The following is a 19,063-nucleotide window of genomic DNA, read 5'->3' on the forward strand; positions in this document are numbered from 1 at the left end:
AAATAATCCTAATGTTTGTATGGAACCACAAAAGATCCTGAGTAGCTAAAGCAATCTTGAGAAAGGAACACAACTGGAGGCATGTTTCCTGAAACTATATTACACAGCTATAGTAATCAAAACAGTATGGTTTTGGCATAAAAACAGTCACATAGTGGACAGTAGACGTGAAGATCAATGGAACAGAATAGAGAGCTCAGAAGTAAACCTAGGTATACCTGGTCAACTGATCTGTGACAAAGGAGCCAAGAATATATAATGGGGAAAGAAGAGTCTCTTTAATAAATGGTGTTGGGAAAACTGGACCAATGGCTCACATCATACACAAAAATCAGCTCAAAATGGATTAAAAATCTGAACAGAAGACCTGAAAGCATAAAACTCCTAGAAGAAAATATAGGGGGTAATAAGCTCCTTGACATCAGTCTTGGTAATGATTTTTTGGATTCGACACCAAAAGCCAAGGCGGCAAGGCAGCAAAGCAGATACACACAAGTGAGACTATATGAACTAAAAAAATTCTGTACAGCAAAGGAAACCATCAACAAAATGAAAGGGCAATATATGGATTGAGAGAAAATATTTGCAAATCACAGATCTGATAAAGGGTTAATATAAAGAACTCATACAGTTCAGTAGAAAAAAATCCAATTAAAAATGGGCATAGGATCTGAATAGAAAGTCTTCCAAACAAGAATCACAGACGGTCAACAGGTATATGGAAGGGCGGTGCTAACCCTCACTGCTTATTAGGGAAGTGCAAACTGAAACCGCAGTGACGTAGCACCTCGAACCTGTTCAAATGGCTGTTACCGAAATGACAAGAAATCACAAGTGTTGGCAAGGATGTGGAGGAAGGGGAACCATTGTGCACCATTGGTGGGGATGCAAACTGGTGCAGCAACAGCAAAAAACAGTATAGCGGTTCCTCAAAAAATTAAAAAAAGAATTACCTTGTGGTCCACCTGTTCCACTGTTGGGGTTTTATCTGAAAAACAAAATCACTATCTTGAAAAGATATCTGTACCCCTATGTTCATTTTGGCATTATTTACAATAGCTAAAATAAGGAAACAACCCTAAGTGTCCATCTGCACTGGATTAAGAAATGACACCGGATAAAGAAAATGGCATGTGTGTATGCACGCACATATACACAGGACTGTTATTCAGCCATAAAAAAAAAGAAGGCAATACTGCCATTTGCAAGAACATGGATGGACCCTGAGGGAGGGCACTATGGTAAGTGAAATTAGAGAAAGACAGAATATTGTATAGTCTCAATGTGTATAAAGAAAACGGAACTCATGGATACAGAAAACAGTTTGTTGTTGCCAGAGGCCTAGGGTGGGGAGTGGGTGGAATGGATGAAAGTGGTCAAAAAAGGTATAAGGTCATAAGTCTTGGGGGTGTCACCTACCACATGTTAACTAGTTAACCATATTGTATATTTGGAAGTTACGAAGAGATTTAAAAGTTCTCATTAAAAAAATTTGTACCTCTGTGTGGTAATGGATGTTAACGTACTCTGGTAATCGTTTCTGTATATATAACCACGACATTATACACCCAAAACAACTGATGTCAACTATATATCAATAAAAAATTGACATATTTCATGTATATCGTTTTAAGATGCTAAATTCATGAATGTTATACAGCAACAGGAAAATGAAACAAATCCCATTCATAATTTGAGCAAGCTTTAAAAATAGAATTTGACAAGCTGATTCTGAAATTTTATAGGGAGGTGGAAAGGTTTAAGAGTCGTCAAAACAATCTTGGAAAAAAATGATAACATTGGGGGATCCACAGTTCCTGACTTTAAGATATACTAGAAAGTCACAGTAACCAAGAAAGTACAGTATTGAAATAGGGTACAAATATATCAATAGAAAAGAAGACAGGGTCCAGAAATAGATCAGTATTTAAAACCTCATTGATTTTCAACAAAAGCACCCAAGCAATTCAATGGGGAAAGAAAAAACTTTTCAACAAATGGTGTTGGACAACTGGATGTCCACTTGGGGCAGGGGGGATCTCAGTCCTCATCTCACAATGTAAACAAAAATAATTTCAAAATGGACCGCAGACCTAGAGCTTCTAGAAGAAAACAGAATATGCTTGGGACTTGTTAAATAGGCAAATATTTTTTTAGATAGATACAATAAGCATAAAACTTAAAAATGTATAAATTATAACTCATCAAAATCTCATCAAAAGATACCATTAAGGAAAAGAATTGGGAAGCCACGGAAAGAAAATATTTGCAAAATGTATCTGGACAGACCTATATCTAGAAAATACAAATAGAAGAAGTTGTACAACTCAATAATAAAAAGACAACACAATAACAATGGGGAAGAACAGTCTTTTCAGCAAAAGGTACTGGGACATGTACATGCAAAAGAAGGGAGCTGGAATACCCTAACCTCACACCATCCACAAAAATTAAATGGATCAAAGATGTAAATGTAAGAGCAGCAACTATAAAACTCTAAGATACGAGTCCAAGAGCACAGGTAACCAAAGGGGGAAAAATCAGAGGGGGGGAAAAAGGTAAACTGAACTTCGTCAAAATAAAAATGTTTACATCAAAGGATACTATCAAGAAAGTAAAAAATTCTTCCACAGAATGGGAGAAGGTATTTGCAAATCATGTATCTGATAAAACACTGGTATCTAGGGTCTGTTAAAAATTCCTTTAACTGAACTATAAAAAGACAAATTACCTAGTTAAAAAATGGGCAAAGGACTTGAACAGACGTTCTCCAAAGAAGATCACAAATGGCCAACAAGCACATGAAAAGATGCTCCATATCCTTAGTCAGTAGGGAAATGGAAATCAAAACCACACTGAGATACCACTTCACACCTACGAGAATGATTATAAACAAAAAGGCAGACGAGTCTTGAGGATGTGGGGAAACCGGAGCCTTCGTATGATGCTGGTGGGAATGGAAGAGCTTGCAGGTGCTGTGGAAAGCAGTTTGGAGTGTTCGAGGAATTCCGCACGCAGACTGAGAGGACTGGCCCATGGACCGGGTGACGGGTAAGGGTGAGAAGAGCCACAGATAATGACCGGGTTTCCACCCTGACAGCTGCTTGAACGGAGCTGCCCCTGACTGAGGCAGGTGGTGAGAAAACCTAGAGTCACATCTTAACCAGGTTAGGGTAGATGCCGTGGGAGGGACTGAGCTCCCTGCTTCCCTTTGAAGAGTCTCCTGGATTTGGGCAGGGCTTTTGGCTTCCCAGGTAGACACGACATTTCCCTGCCTCCCTTTGCAGTCTGTGTGGCCACGAGTAATTTCTTGCCAGTGGAATGCAAATGGAAGGGGTGTGTGCAGCTTCCACGTGACAAAAATGAGACTGGGAGAGACAAAGGGATTCTTCAAATCTGTGGATGCCGGAAGCTTTATATTCTGAACTTTAAAAAACTCCACTGTTACTAGCTGGCTCTAGTTTTAATGGACTGATTAAAAAGAAGCCCTTGTGATTTGATAAAATACGTTATAGTTGGAATCCTTGATGCTGCTTGGCCAAAAAGCCGTTGTCACCATGGAGACTGCACAACCTGAATTTTAGCATTTTTAAAGGACATCAGCGGTTTAAAAATCTGACAAATTACGTGATGCACAAAAAGGAGTCATTGCCAATACAAACTGTAAAACTGTCTACTCCGCAGACCCTTGTGCCCTGGGAAAGTGAGTAGATGGTCTGGGACGTACCTGCACAGGCCACTCACTGCTCCACCTCTGTTTGCAGGTACTGGGTACAGTCTGAGATTTTTTTTAGTTGAGCAAAGTTTAATCTTTCTGAACACATAGGACAGGTGCTTTCCGTGTTTAACATGCTGTTTGGGGAGGGAAAGGCAGAATAAATTAAATATATAATCCTTTAGCTTTGGGTTATTCTTATGTGAAAAACAATTCCTGTCTACACCTCCCTAATACATATTCATCGTGCAATTTAAGAATTAGGAATATTCAGTCTCATGCAAGATCCTCTTTAAGGATAATGTTCAAAGATCATAGAAAGTTTGGGTCTTTAGAGCTCTTTAGGAACATGAATAAGGAGACCTCAGGATAAAAGAGTGGTTGAATGAAAGGCCTATTTTTGGGTAAATCTGTGTGACTGAATGAAACAATGCACACTTACATCTTAAATTCTGAGTACAGAGCAGGGAAGTTGCAATGTGGACACACAGTCCAGTCATCCTTCAACATGTGTCGACCCTGGAAACAGTACATTGAGGGGTAAAATCATTTAAAAAAATTCCTGCCATTATTCAATTATAATAAACAAATTAAAAACCAGACCTCTAAATTAGGTGACTAGAAAGAGATGGCATCAAACAGACCGAAGCCAAATTTCATTTATCACATTCGTGTATAAAGAATAGTCTTCAATTTTGTGACATCATTACTTAAATTTCCCTTTAAAATTACGTTTGTTAGTCTAGTAATGAACAAATAATCTGGTATTTAAAATTTTCTAATAGGAGACGCCTGGGTGGCTCAGAGAGTTGAGCGTCCAGCTCTTGATTTCGGCTCAGATCATGGTCTCGGTCGTGGATCGAGCCCTGTGAACCCTGTGTCGGCTCCGTGCTCAGGGCGGAGTCTGCCTCTCCCTCTCCTCCGCGCCCCCCCCGCCCTGCATGCACGCTTTCTTGCTCAAATAAAATCTTAAAAAAACTTTTTCTACTAGGTCTTCATCTTAAACTTGATAAAAACCGCCAGTTACTCAGTATGCCGGGTGTGTGCTAGGGCGTCGCACAGGTTCTGTCATCAGCCTGCAGCGGGCAGGCTTTGTCATGGCTGGTGGCAAGGTAAAGCAAATCGCAGAGCATTATATAGCCAAGAGAGCGGCAGAAAAAGGGTTTAAGCCCAGGACCACCTGATCGCCAAGTGTGCTTTCTACACATCAATTATTCAAATGGACTATAAATATATAAAGAAATATATACTATACACTTACTGTTGCAATGCAATATGGGATGTTATTTTTACATCCAGGACAGAGGAGTTCACACTCTGGGAGAAGAAATCCGCAGAACGGGCACGGGGTTGTGGCCTCTTCTGTCTCGGATGTATTAGGTCTCCTGTAAGAGAAAGTCCGGTGTCCCATGCCTGCTGCTTCACAGTCAGGATCTGGGACGGGAGAGGCTCTCATCGGCCCGCGCTCCAGCTCAGGGAGGGGGAAGAGGGGCTGAGTGGTTAAACTGTAGCATCAGACAGGCCGCATTTGGGGGCTGGAGCTCACAGCGCGGTAAACGGCACAAAGCATGGGTGGGTCTTGCCACTGATGTCCCTGATGTGGTAAGCTCGCTTCTTCCCCTCTGTCGCTCCCTTCTGGGGACTGCAGTGCTAAAGGCTGGCCAGGGCTGTGCGGCAGAGCTTCCTGTGACAACGGCAGTGTTCTGATTCCGCGCTCTCCAGTGTGGTCACCGGGAGCCACGTGAAGCTTCTGAGCACTTGAAATGTGGACGGTGTGAGGAATGAAGTTTTAAATTTTATTTAACTTCAATTAATTTAAATTAAATAGCCACACGTGGCTGGCAGTTACCATATTAGACCTCGCAGCTGTAGAGGAGCCTTATGTGGGGCGAGAATGACCAGCGTCTCTTCGAGCTAGTGTCCAGGCCACACTGAACGGTCAGGGCAGATGTGCTCTGGCGTACGCCCCCCACCCCGACTCTCCACGAGGAGGAAACTTCTGTACAGAGGGCTCGGTCCTTGCTGGCATCAGGACACAGCAGCACCAGCCCTGAACCACGACACTTTGGTTAGGAGTCAAATAAATCCTGACTTTTTCAAGCCATTGTTGGGTTTTCTGCCGCTGGTAGCTGCATACAATCCTGATCGCCACCGCCGATCACCCTCTTGCTGAGCCCACACAGTAGCCGCCAGAGCCTAAAAACTACACTTGGGAAGCGTGAGGAGATAGTAGAAGCAGCCGTCCCTGCCTACCTGACCATGGCCTCGATCTTCTTTTTGTATTTGGCATCTATTTTGTTGCGGTACTCGGGCCTCATCAACATGGCTGCGAAGCTGAAAGCGGAGTTCCTCAGGCCTGCGCGGTGACACTCGATCACCGTGGACGTCAGGATTGGCACAATGTCTGCAATACACACGGGAGAGCAGAAAGCCCAGTGCTGCTACTGTCACGACTCCGTCCCCGTTCAAGGGGACGACACGATCGCACCTCTTAAGTTTGCTTTTCCTGGCAAAGAACAAGACAGGACCTGTTTCATGAGGAAGGGGCACGGCAGCAGAGTCACTGTCCTTCCTGTGATCATACTGTGTTTTGCCTCGTAGCACCAGGACCTGCACTCCCTTGATGTCCCCTTTTGCGTGTATCCTCCCAAACCACTCCGAGGCATTTTTGCATTGGACAGGACTGCCCGTGAATGGTAAGGGAGATTAGTAATTTTATGCACTGACCTCTCTGCGTGGGTCTGTTTCTTCGGGACAGATACCCAGAAGGTGAATTACCGGATCAAAGAACGTGACTTTTTAAAAAATGCTCTTAGCACAAACTGCTTTCTAGAAAGGCCATACCAATGTCCTTTCCCAGGGGCAGTCAAGAGAGTGCCTGTCCTACTGTATGTACCCTTTGCCAGCATGGTATACAATTGTTGTAAAGTCTTTTTCATGTAACAAAAAAGAATACAGTCATAGAAGAGGCGTTGGTGAATTTTGACCTGTGGGCCAAATCGGGCCCTCTGTTTTTGTATGGCTCATGAGCTAAGAGTGGCCTTTATGTTTTTAAATGGTTGAAAAAAATCAAAAGAAAAATCTTTTGTGACATGTGAAAATTTCATGAGGTTCAAATGTCAGCATCCAAAAAAATAAAATTCTGTTGGAACACAGCCATGCTCGTTCATTTCCATATGGTTTATGTAAAAACAGTAGCTGTGACGGACTGTTATGGTCCATGAAGCCCCAGATGTTTGACATCTGTACCTTTACAGAAAGATTTTGTTGACCTTCGTCACGGAATGTGAGAACGTCTTTTAGCTGAAGAATGTTATAATGACACGTTGTGAAGAATAATGGACCCTCTGTAGCGGCAGTGGCCTGTCGTGGTTGAGAGCAGGGTCAGACTTACTAGCTAACACTGTGATCTTGGGCAAGTGTTACTTCACTTCTTTTCCCTCCGTTTGCTTCTCTTGTAAAATAGGGAAAATAGTAAGAGTACTCATGGGTGTAGTTTTGAGGCTGTTATCCTTAGATCGGCTTGATCTTGGCTGGCATCTGGGAACTTGGGACTTTGGGGGAGTTTCTGCCATTTCCAGATCAGAGCGGCTCACTGTGCCTAAACTCTTTGCACAGACAGTGTGGTTTGTGCTGAACACCTGCTTTCTGGGGGTCTGGAAATGTTCACGTGCCAAGCAGGGGGCACCTATGTGACCAGCCCCCAGTACAACCCCTGGGCACTGAGTCTCTCGTGAGCACCTCCGGTAGACACCATTTGGATGGGCTGTCACAAACTCACTGCTGGAGGAGTCAAGTGTGTCCTGTGTGACTCCACTGGGAGGGGACTCTTGGAAACTTGCCCCTGTTCTCATCCAGACAGCACCCCATGCGCCTTTTCCCTTTGCCCATTTGGTTTTGTATTCTTCTGCTGAATAAATCTTAGCTTCAGTACTATGTGTTGAGTTGTGTGAGTCCTAGTGAACTTGGGGGTGGTCTTGGGGTCCCATTAGACTACTTCCCGGGGGGGGGGGGGAGGATTAAATGAGTTGATCCGTGTAGAGAACAGTGGCTGGCAGAGTCAGTGACTGCAGATCTTACTACGCCACACTGAGGCACGACTCTGGGTGACAGGCCCTTCTCAGTAGGACTTACGTGACGGAAACTTGCTGATGTTGTTGGCCACCCGAATAAGCATACGTGCCCCTTTCGAATGATCTCCGTTTTTAACGTGAATCTGAAATAAATGACATTTTACTGTTCCTTAAGAGATTTCGATTAACTGTAATTCATGCTTTATTCCCCCAAATAATCAACTCATCATGACCCTGAACAGAGTTGTCCCATGATCCTCACAGCCTTACGTGACTTCTGGCACTTGGGATTTCTCCTTTATTTCTCCTTCCAGCAGCTGCTGCCTGGCACGCTGGCCTCACTGGCCTTACCCCTCCTCTACGCTCTGTGTTTTATTTCGCCCCAGACCATGGGACATGAGTTCAAATCCCTGATCCATCTCTTACTGGCCATTTTTGGAGGGCTAATAATACCAACTTTGCCAAGTTGTGAGACCCGAAAGCTGAGTCTTTCAGGCAGAAAGAAAGGATGAGTTGTTAAAGAAAGAGGGCAAAGGGGCAGCGGCAGCTGGAAGGCCAGAGACTGGGTGAGTACTGGGTATGAGTGGGGCCTGTGCCGCTTAGGATGAGAGGAGGCTTGGAGAGTCAACAGGGCCAGGCCACGATGTCGCCGTAGTATACAGCGAGACAGGGCAGCCCACAGAGGTAAGGCAGGGGTGGGGGGTGTTGTGAGGTAGGGGTGGGGGTGGAGAGGAGTAGACCGAATAGGAGGCAGAACTGGTGGTATTTGGTGAGAACGTGCAGGGTGAGTTCAGAGTAACTCACAGGCATCCGGTCTAAGCAACTGGATGATAGCATCATCTCCTGAGCGCGGCTACGTGATAAATACTAACTGAATCTAAAGAAGGGGTAGGGAACCCCTGCTGCTTGTCCTGCGCAGACTCGGCCTCAGACCGCCCAGCTCCGTCATCCAGACCCAAAGGCCCCAGGCTGTCCCTCAGCCAAAATCCCTGTCTCAGCTCTGGGAGGAAGCATTCACCAAAGCTGTCTTGACAGCTCCCGAAATGTGGATGACTTTCTTTGGTCCTTTGTGTCAAAGATGCCTGTGACATTTTTCCATCAATTTGTTCTTACTTGAAAAGGTTTAACAGTTTCCATTTTGATATCACGAGCAGTTACAAGTCTTGAAAATGTTTGGCGCTTGCGTGAGAGTCGAGAACTACAGCAAACTGGGAGAGTCCCAGGGTGGCCTTCAGTGGGAGGGGAAGAGGGCATCTGGCTGGTCCTACGTAAGTGACAGGCCAGCTCTTGGGGCCAGAGGAAAAGAAAAAGACTTGAGAACCATCCCTGTGACTTAGGGTGGTAGAAAGCCCTGGTCCTGGAGGGCTGCTTATAGGACTCCCTAACTTTTGCTACCCATCTTCCACCCCCCAAAGCTCCTCTTTGCTGGGTTCTGTGCCCCCAGCACATGGGCACCACCACTCACGTCTGCAGTTGAGAGACTGCGCTTCTCCTTTTCTACTCCTCTCCACATGAGAAGGGGACCCTCCTGCTGTTCTGGAGGGAGATGTACTCTCGAGGGTTGCAAATAGGAATTCTAGCTTTTTTCTTACCATCAGTGTTACAGAACTGTGGGGCCTAATATGGCAGCCCACTAGCCACATACGGCTATTTAAATTTTAAAATTAAAATTATATAAAATTAAAAACTGAGTTTGTCAGTTGCACTAGATGTGTTTCCGGTGCTCCACAGCCAGGCTAGTGGCTGCCATATGGGGCGGCACAGACACAGGTCACTTACAACACTGTAGACAGTTCTGGATAGCACTGGTAGAGATCATTATTAGAATCTAAATCATTCATAACATGACTCCTCTATCCTGGGTACCGTCAAAATTAAATAAGCTCTTGTGGACTGGCCTGGAAACCAAATTAGCATTAACATGGGAAGATGTACTTTGATATAATGAAAATTTGGAAAAAATGTAAGTTGGAATCTGCCTGTATCTTTACAAAGATATATGTGTAAATATATGTATACTGATATATATTTACACATATACAGCATTTAAGTAAATTGTACATACAAGTATTTGAGGTTTGCATGCTATAGTTTGTTTTTATTAAGAATTACTAATTGAAAAGACAGAATACACAACTGGACATAAATATAATCCTAATGTGGTAAAAAAAAGTGCACACGTGTATTTACTGAAGTATAGAGGATATATACAGCACAGTGTTAACAGCTGTTACATCTGGTGATGGACTTAAAGAATAAATTACTTTTTCATTATACTTTTCCACATTCTCTAAATTTTCTCTGAGAATATGTACTATTTTTATATTCAGATGAAAACTAAATAGTATTAAAAATTGTGGAATTGTATAAAACCCACTATCTTAGAATTTATAAACTAGTAAGCTCTGCTTAAACAAAGATGTCTTAAGTAAATCTTTTTGACCACGTAATACACTTACGTGCTTCAGAATCAAGACAAGACAGAAGCACATACACAGAGCGACCTGCTCTCCCTCTCGTTCCCACTGGGGTCTGCTGCCATGCTGCCTCTGCCCCATGTCGGCTTCCCTTTAGGAAACGACTTTTGCTAGCAAGACTTTTGAGTCTGTTTCTAGTTTTATTTGCAATGAATATATATTCATTCTTATTTTTTACCCTTTCGTACACAAATGTAGCAGACTGTATAATTATGCTGTGTGTTGCTGTTCTTAACAATACAGAGATCTAGAAAATCACTTTAGGGCGCCTGAGTGGCTCAGTGGGTTAAGCGTCTGCCTTCGGCTCAGGTCATGACCCCAGGGCCCTGGGATCGAGCCCCACATTGGGCTCCCTGCTCAGCGGGGAGCCTGCTGCTCCCTCTGCCCCTCCCTGCTGCTCCTGCTTGCTCGCTCTCAAAAAAAAAAAAAAAAAAAAGGCAGTCACTCTAATCCAATGGAGAGGTGCCCGTAAGAAATCCCTTCAGGTGATAAACTCACTTGGCGGATCATGTCCCAAGTCACTCAGAGGGCCTCACCTTCACTAGGACGTAACTGTGCAGAATCATGAGGTTGGTGGCCATCTCAGAGGGAATTTTGATCTTCTGGGATTTAAGTTCTGCATACATGCTAAAGAGAACGTCGTGTGCGTTCCGATAGTTTCCTGGAAAAAAGGAGGCAAATGACATTATTGCAGAGGATGAAATCTGAGGACTTTCTCTGGGCCCTCATTTTATTTCTTTAAAGTTTTTATGTAAATTCCAGTTAGTTAACATAGAGTGTAACATTAGTTTCAGGTGCACTATACAGGGATTCAACACTTCACACATCACCTGGTGCTCGTCACAATGTGGGCCCTCATTTTTTACGAGTAGATTTTGTTATTAGCAGTATCTTTATAATTTACTACATAAGGTAACTTAGTTTTTCCTGTGGTAACTGATGGTACTAACATCCAGCCAGTCCTTCAGGGAGAAAATGCTGTCATCCTACACATCTCCCTCTTCCTCAGGACACCACCTGCCACCAAAGCCAATGGGTCATCAAGTTTCTAAGGCTCCCAAATCCAGCCTGGCCCCAGGCCCACTTCCGTGCTTCTCGCCATCCCTCCGCCATCGCTCCGCAGCAGCGTGCTCGTCGGGAGTGCTCTCTGCTGCTTCTGCCTCCATTCTGATGTCACAGTGTCCTTGTAAAGACCTCAGGTTCGCACTCCAACAGAAAACCCTCCAGGGCCTTGGGATCGAGGGCAAATGCCTGAGCAAAGGGCCTGAGCCCTTCGGGACCTGCCTCTGCCCATCTTACTGACCTGACATCACCCGCCCCTCCCTCTGTGCCACGGTCGGTGCCCCTGCGTCCCCTGCCGCCGCTCTCCCTGCACACCCCTTTCTCCCTCACCTCCTGCCATCTCAGCCTTTCAAAACTCGGCTCACACATCTCCGTCCTCGAACTCCCCGTATCCCCCACCCTCAGGATGGGGTGGCTCCCTCTCCCAGTGCCCTTCTAATGGACTTCCTCTCCATTCTGGCGCTTCTCACCCTGTATAACAACTCTGAACCACTTGCTGTCTCTCCCACAACAGGACTCCCTAAGGTGGCACCCTGCTCAGTCTTCTGAATCCTGAGCTCCCACCGCGTCTCCTGCAGTAGGTGTGAGACCAACGCAAACTGAATAATGACTTATTTAATTCCCTAGTTGCCAAACTGTGTTCCATATTTATGAACACCTAAAAGAATCAGCGTGCAAAAACTAGTGAAGATGTCCGACTAATTCTCTTAGTCAATAAATACTTAGAGAGCATGTAAGTGAACAGAACTGTTCTGGAGGTTCTAAAAACAGTCCCTGCATACTAGTAAGAACTACATCGATTAGAACACCACGTCATCTCCCATCTTCTAACGTCTTTTCTGCTGTTTAAGCCAAATTCATAGGATGGAAAGAAAGTGCTGCACGGTGTGGGAGAGGGGCTGCGGGCTGGCGAGGGCGGAGAGGCCGCCGTGCAGGAGACAGGAGCTGCGAGGCCGCAAAGGGGAGAGGAGAGAGTGTGAGCAAGAGAAGGTGTTAGTGGAGTTATTCTGTGATGGGGAATTATCTCACTTCTCTCGAACCCAGAAATGGTCATTTCCCTAGTCTTCTGGGTTCACAGCAAACCCGGATTAGAAAAGGGCTATTCCTTCCTGCGCAGAAAAGGGGCTGGAGCTTGATTCCACTACTGGAATATGAGAAACACAGGAACGCCGGGGCCTACCGGCAGACTGCTCTTCTCTGGCGATGATGATGGCAGTGCGGGCGGCCTCTCGGTACTGCTTCAGGGCCATGTACAAGCGGAACAGGTACTTGGCGTCCTGACAGACAAACCGCAGAGAAACATCACTTTCTTTGTTAGCTAAAGGGAGAAACACCTAAAATTTTGCATTTCAGTTGGAGTCCACTTTTGATGAGGTTTTTAAAAAAATCCATTGAATAAAGAATTTATTTATCAAGTATTTATTCGTAGTTTAATATATGCCAGGTCGTATTCTAAGTACTTGAGAAATACTAATGTGTTTAAATCCTCATGCCCTCCCTGGGAGGAAGGCTCGATGATATACTAATTGCACTGATGAGAACCTAACCTAATGGGACCTCTCCAGAGTCAGCCACGGTGATGGGGCTTCAGAGTCCGTGCTCCTAACCCCACTCCGTGGACTTCTTGCCTGTGTGCTTAAAATCAAAATATATTCTTATGCAACGTACCAACTTTGCAAAATTTCAAAAACTTTTACACCTACACAAATTTCTCTGGCCCATAAAAAACCTTTGGCCTTTGACTACTTTCTATGGCCTTTGACTATTTTCTATTCCCGTTCTCTTTACCTCTAGACAATTTCCTATGCTGGCTTCCTGATTACTAGAATAAGCGGACATTAGGTGAGCTGGCTGGGAAGAGTTTAAGGGCCTGTGCCCTTCGGCAGGTTAATTTAGCCTCCCTGCATCTCCGTGTCTCTATCTGTGAAATACTGGAAATGGACTTGGGGATCAGTTTCACTATAATCCTCTCCAGCTATGACATTCTAGCGCCTTCTCTCCAAGTCAGTAACTTGACTTCCTTCACAAGAAAATCACCTCAAACATCAAAGCCAAAGGGAAGAAAAAGCTCCAGGGTCTTCTCCATGGAAACCGTCCTCATCAGTACTGAAAGAAGACCAGTGTCTGTATGAACTCCCAAGAGTCACATGCTTTGAAAATATGTTCTTAATGATTTACTTCTACTTTATATTTACAGTGAGTTACTTTTAAGCTAAATATGATTGCTATTAATTCCCATAACTTTTGAAATATGAACAAAGCATATTGATTTTTAGGGATTAATGCTAACTCATAGTTCTAATAGTATTTTTAATAGTTCCCAGAACAAATAAAACTCTTTAACCTTTGAGGAAAATGGTGGGTGGTGAGAATCATTATCTTGAGGGTTGTGCCTATGGCACAGGTGGCAATGCCAATTTCAAGGAGTGAATATATCCAATATCCTCTAAAATGCAGGGTCTGTCTAGCAGACCGCAAGCTGTATTCAGAGAGAAAATGTGGTAAATCTACGATGCAGAAGCCCTCATAGGTAAAAACAGGGCAGAATAAAGTCAGATCATAACTAAAATACTTAAAACCCAAGGGACAACATTTCTAGTACCTTAGGCACACCATCACTCTCTCCCATCAGGTGGTCTATCAGCTGACTGGTCAGCAGTTCATCTTTGGCCTGACCAACCTGTTTAGGAAGAGAAAGAAACTGTAAATTCAGCATCTTAAAACTACAAAGGAAGGGGAGTGGGAGGAGACAGATAATCTTGTGCTAAGGAAATGGAATAAAAAAATTGTAAAATTACCCAAAGTCAAGTGCCTGACATGATACAAATTCAGGGTTTTTCTTCATTCATTTGTAGTCTCCATTAATAAGACTCTATTCTTAGAAGCTATAGCTTCTCTAAGTTGCTTTATCAAAAGGCCATGTTTTTTTCCACACACACAACATACTTCTTGGATGTTTCAGTAAACACTTTCTTAAGTGACTCTGACGTCTAGATAACAGGGTCCTGAGCGCAGGCACCAGGCCTTCTGCGACAGCATAGCACCAAGCGTGGCATCTCCAGCGCTCCCCAAGGAAATGCACTTGGCCAGGGCCACCTGGAGGCCAAAGCAGAAAAAGTATGGCCGGGGCGCCTGGGTGGCACAGCGGTTAAGCGACTGCCTTCGGCTCAGGGCGTGATCCCGGCGATCTGGGATCGAGCCCCACATCAGGCTCTTCTGCTATGAGCCTGCTTCTTCCTCTCCCACTCCCCCTGCTTGTGTTCCCTCTCTCGCTGGCTGTCTCTATCTCTGTCGAATAAATAAATAAAATCTTTAAAAAAAAAAAAAAAAAAAGAAAAAGTATGGCCATAGGATCCCAGAAGAGGACAGGTGGCTGGAAGTGTGAATAGGGTTCTGGAAAGGACGCTGGCCTGGAGACCTAGATCTGAGAGTCACCTCCATGAGGGTCAGAGTTCAATCACTGATGTGTTGTGTGGTGTTGATCAGGAAAAATTATGGACCACATTGGAGGATGGAAATGTGTTGGTTTTAGCTAGTAAGAATAATTATTGCCAAGAGTAGGAGGCTTAAGAGTCTTATGTCTATAAAAACGGGGTGAGCCAAGAACACAACTGGAGCTCCGCCAAAGGGAACGAACACTGAAGAGTGCAGCGCTGCCCTCATCATATTCATGACACAGTGAGAAAAGCCACCGGAAAATGAAGGAGACGGTCATTAGGACAGCAACCCTGGCCCAGGTTGTCACACCTCAGGGGAAAGGATAAAGAGAAGTTTGAAAGATCCTTGTGCATAAGGGATCGTAGCGAACCTGTGGAGTGGCGAGTGGGGGCAGAATTTCTACACACGTGTGTGTCGGCAGTGCAAGAAAGCTCAGCTTTGATAAATCTGTTGCCTCTGCTTTTACCACTGCTATAAAAGGAAGGAACGCTGTAAGGAGGAGAAATCCTGTACAGTTCCTCATCTTGATGGCTTCTGTGGATGGTCTGGGGTGAGGAAGCCAGTACAGAGACATGGTCAAAGCAGGCTCTGGAGTCAGCCTGCCTGAGGTCAAGAGATCACCTGTGTGATCTTCACCAGTAACTCTTGGCACCTCAAAGAGAATAAAATAACACCTAACTCACAGTATTGTTTTAAGGATTAAAATACCTTAAAGGGCCCGGACTGGTGCTAAGCAGATGTGTTGGCGGATACAGCAAACAAAAATACAGGGCCACGTGGTTAAATCTGAATTTCAAAGGGTTGAGCACAACCAAAATGTCAGGATAGATGGACAGGGGAGCCAGTAAGGAATAGATGTGGCCGCTCAGAATTAACATTAAAAGGAGGATGGAGACAGAATGCTGAGGAACACTTACATTTAAGGAGCAGAGGAGTCAGTGCAGGAGGCTGAGAAGGGACCATCTGGGAAGTAATTGGAAAAGCAACGTTCTAAGGGAGTAAACATTTCAGGAAACGTGTAGTATAATAGCGTAAAATGCAGCCATAACATGGAATAAAGACTGAGAAGAGACTCATGAATTAAGCACATAAGAGATCAGTGGGGACCTTTCAGAGAAGGTTTACAGAGAAGTGAAGGCAGAAGCTGACTGCAAAGAGGCAGGAGGGCCTCCAACACAGCTAATGGACACTGTGAAGACCCATCTTTCTCATCCAGATCATGGGTTCCCACAGGTAATGATTCCCAATGAGGGCTCTACTCCACATACATCAACACACATACACCAAGACTGTATTTCAGAAACGTCAGGGGTAGAGGATGGAGGTGGGTGAAGTATGAATATTTTTAAGATATTCTCAATTATGGGGTCAGCAGGTAAGAGTGCACAGATTGTAAGAAAATTCAAGTCGGGAGGGGGTCTTAAGGTGGAAAGGAATGGAGGACTGGAAGGAAATTTATATCATCTATATAGTGCTTTCACTGAGCTGGGAACCAACATGTGTTCAATTCAGCAAATATTTATTGAGTGCCCACAATGTGCTAACCACTCTATGAAAAAATAGGTCCTTGACCTTGAGGAGCTACTAATCTGAAGGGGGTAACTGCAGTGGGAAGTGATGTTCAAACTACGTAGAGAAGATTCTAAGGAGGGTGAAATTTCATCCAGAGGGCAGTTGAGGAAAGGCTTGTGTGTGCAGTAGGTCTTGCATGTTGTGTAGGAGTGTGAAGACAGGTGTAGGACGGAGGGTGGCCTAGGTGTAGGGGCCAGCAAGAGTGAAGGAACAAAGGAAGGGGAGCCCTGAACTATGCAGGTAAAAGTGGCCAGTTTAGTGTAGCATAGACTACCGACCTAGAGGACTGAATAGGCAATTTGCTTGGAAAGAAGACTTAGGGTTTAGTCCTAGCTCTATTACTTTCTATTTGGGTGGCTTTAGGTTAGTCATATCCTCTGGGACCTCCGTTTCCTCATCAGTAAAATGAAGGAGGTCAGACCGATCACCTACAGGGGTACCTAAGATTCTGTGATTCTTGAAGGATAGCTTGGGAATAAATTGTGAAGCAACGGGGAGCCACTAGAGGGTCTGCAGCTAGAGAATACAAGGATTCAAAACCGAACTTCAGGAAAATTATCCAGGAGTGAAGTTCAGAATGCACTTGTTTGAATGCATGAAGTAATCCCAGTAATGGATAATAAACACAAATACGTTGGTTTTATAGGCTACATGTCCCCGACTTAATAAAACTTATTATTATAAAATATATAGCGTAACACCTAGAAGGAGATACTGTAGAATTAAAGAATACCAATAAAAGGAGAAAAAATTTGATAGCTGCAAGGGACATCTAGAATTTTGTCTGATATTGATTCCTTTCAGTCTTCTGAAAAATGCTCCTATTCCCGTTTCAACCATGGGGTTCTAGTGGGACTTTTGTGCCTCAGAGGACCCCATTCTCCATGACCATAGACGTGGGAATGTCAAGGGGTGGGGATTTAACCCAGTTTGCCAAAGCAGGATATTCCACCCCTGGGGCCACTAGTTGTTTAATCTTGGAATGGACACAAGCTAATCAAATCAGAGCCCTTCTTGGGACCAGAATTCCAGTTCATCTTTAGTAGGAAGGGTGGGAAATGTATTCTTGAGAACTACTGGAAGTCTTGAGTCCAGCTTTCTGGAGGAAGTAGGTCTTAGAAAATGTTGTGGATATGCAGAGAAAACCAGAGAATATAACTATTTTTATAATAAAATAAAATGGCATTATGTAGATGGCCAGAGAATAATTTCCATTCTTTAATAATTTCACTGCATGGTGATGGGTAGTAAGGAGGGCACGTATTGCATGGTGCACTGTGTGTTATACACAACTAATGAATCATCGAGCCTTACATCGGAAACCGGGGATGTACTGTATGGTGACTAACATAATATAATAAAAAATCATTAAAATAAAAAAAAAATAATTTCACTGCAACTTCAAATTCAGATACTTCTAGAAAATACTAATTTTTATGTCACAATAAAAAATGCCCACATTTATACCAAAAAGGCTTAGAAACAGAATATTCCTAGTATTTAAATTATGGTCTCTAAACTATTTCTCACTAAAAGGAATCAGAACTCCCTAGAGAAATGGCTGATTCCAGGTCTGGGGCAAGAAATGGAACCTGGCCACAGCGATTAGGCAAGAAAATGAAATAAAAGGCATCCAGATTGGAAAGGAAGAAGTTAAAGTGTCACTATTTGCAGATGACATGATACTATACATAGAAAACCCTAAAAAATCCACCAGAAACCATTAGAACTAATAAATAAATGCTGCAGGATACATAATCAATATGCAAAAATTTGTTGCATTTCTATGCACTGTTAATGAAACATAAGAAAGAGAAATTAATAATCCCATTTGCAAGTGCATCAAAAAGAATAAAATACCTAGCAATAAATTTAACCAAACAGGTGAACGATCCGTACACTGAAAACCGTAAGTCAATGATGAAAGAAATTGAAGACGACACAGATAAATGGAAAGATAGTCCATGCTCATGGATTAGAATAATATTGTTAAAAATGTCCCTATTACCCAAAGCAATCCAAGATTCAGTGTGATACCTATCAAAATTCCAATGGCATACTTCACAGAACTACAATAATTCTAAAATTTGTATGGAACCACAAAGATCCCAGATAGCCAAAGCAATGTTGAGAAAGAAGAACAAAGCTGCATGGAGGAATCATGCTCCCTGATTTCAAATTATACTACAAAGCTAAAGTAATCACAACAGTATCGTATCAGTACAAAAACAGACACACAGATTAATGGAACAGAGTAGAAAGCCCAGAAATAAACCCACAAATATAGGGATGATTAATCTATGACAAAGGAGTCAAAAACATACAACGAAGAAAGGACAGTCTTTTTAATAAAAGTGTTGGGAGGGGCACCTGCGTAGCTTAGTTGGTTAAGCATCTGACTCTGGATTTTGGCTCAGGGTCAGGACATCAAGCCCTGTGTCAGGCTCCATGCTAAGCCTGCTTCGGATTCTGTCTCTCCCTCTCCCTCTGCTCCCCACCTACTCGTGCTCTCTCTCTAAAAAAAAAAAAATTAAAAATAAATAAAAAATAACAAATAACAAAATAAAAGTGAACAAGACAGTTTCAGCCCCAGCCCCTCACCAACAAAGTTGGGAAAACTGGAAAGCCACATTGAAAAGAATGAAACTAGATAACTTTCTTATACCATACGTTAAAATTAACTCAAAATGTACTAAAGACTTGAACGCAAGACCTAAACCCATAAA

The 19,063-nt window shown here is 43.5% G+C and overlaps 1 protein-coding gene across 2 annotated transcripts in view; it reads right to left on the reverse strand.

The window, feature by feature from the left end:
- The window catches only part of WDR19 (WD repeat domain 19), a 107,423-nt gene that overhangs the window by 5,972 nt on the left and 82,388 nt on the right, over positions 1–19,063 (reverse strand). Inside the window, exons 29-37 of one of the 2 annotated variants that reach the window (XM_008701408.2) lie at positions 13,930–14,007; positions 12,508–12,604; positions 10,802–10,926; positions 7,850–7,931; positions 5,969–6,119; positions 4,977–5,100; positions 4,158–4,234; positions 3,728–3,852; positions 954–988 (exon numbers count right to left, since the gene is read on the reverse strand). In XM_008701408.2, coding sequence (XP_008699630.2) covers positions 3,741–3,852; positions 4,158–4,234; positions 4,977–5,100; positions 5,969–6,119; positions 7,850–7,931; positions 10,802–10,926; positions 12,508–12,604; positions 13,930–14,007 — 846 coding nt within the window. In that variant the 3' untranslated portion in view covers positions 954–988; positions 3,728–3,740. The remainder of the gene's footprint in view (positions 1–953; positions 989–3,727; positions 3,853–4,157; positions 4,235–4,976; positions 5,101–5,968; positions 6,120–7,849; positions 7,932–10,801; positions 10,927–12,507; positions 12,605–13,929; positions 14,008–19,063) is intronic. The other variant, XM_040624959.1, reaches the window with a different exon arrangement.

Source organism: Ursus maritimus, unplaced genomic scaffold, assembly GCF_017311325.1.
Source record: "Ursus maritimus isolate PB19 unplaced genomic scaffold, ASM1731132v1 scaffold_8, whole genome shotgun sequence".
Lineage (NCBI taxonomy): Eukaryota > Metazoa > Chordata > Mammalia > Carnivora > Ursidae > Ursus > Ursus maritimus.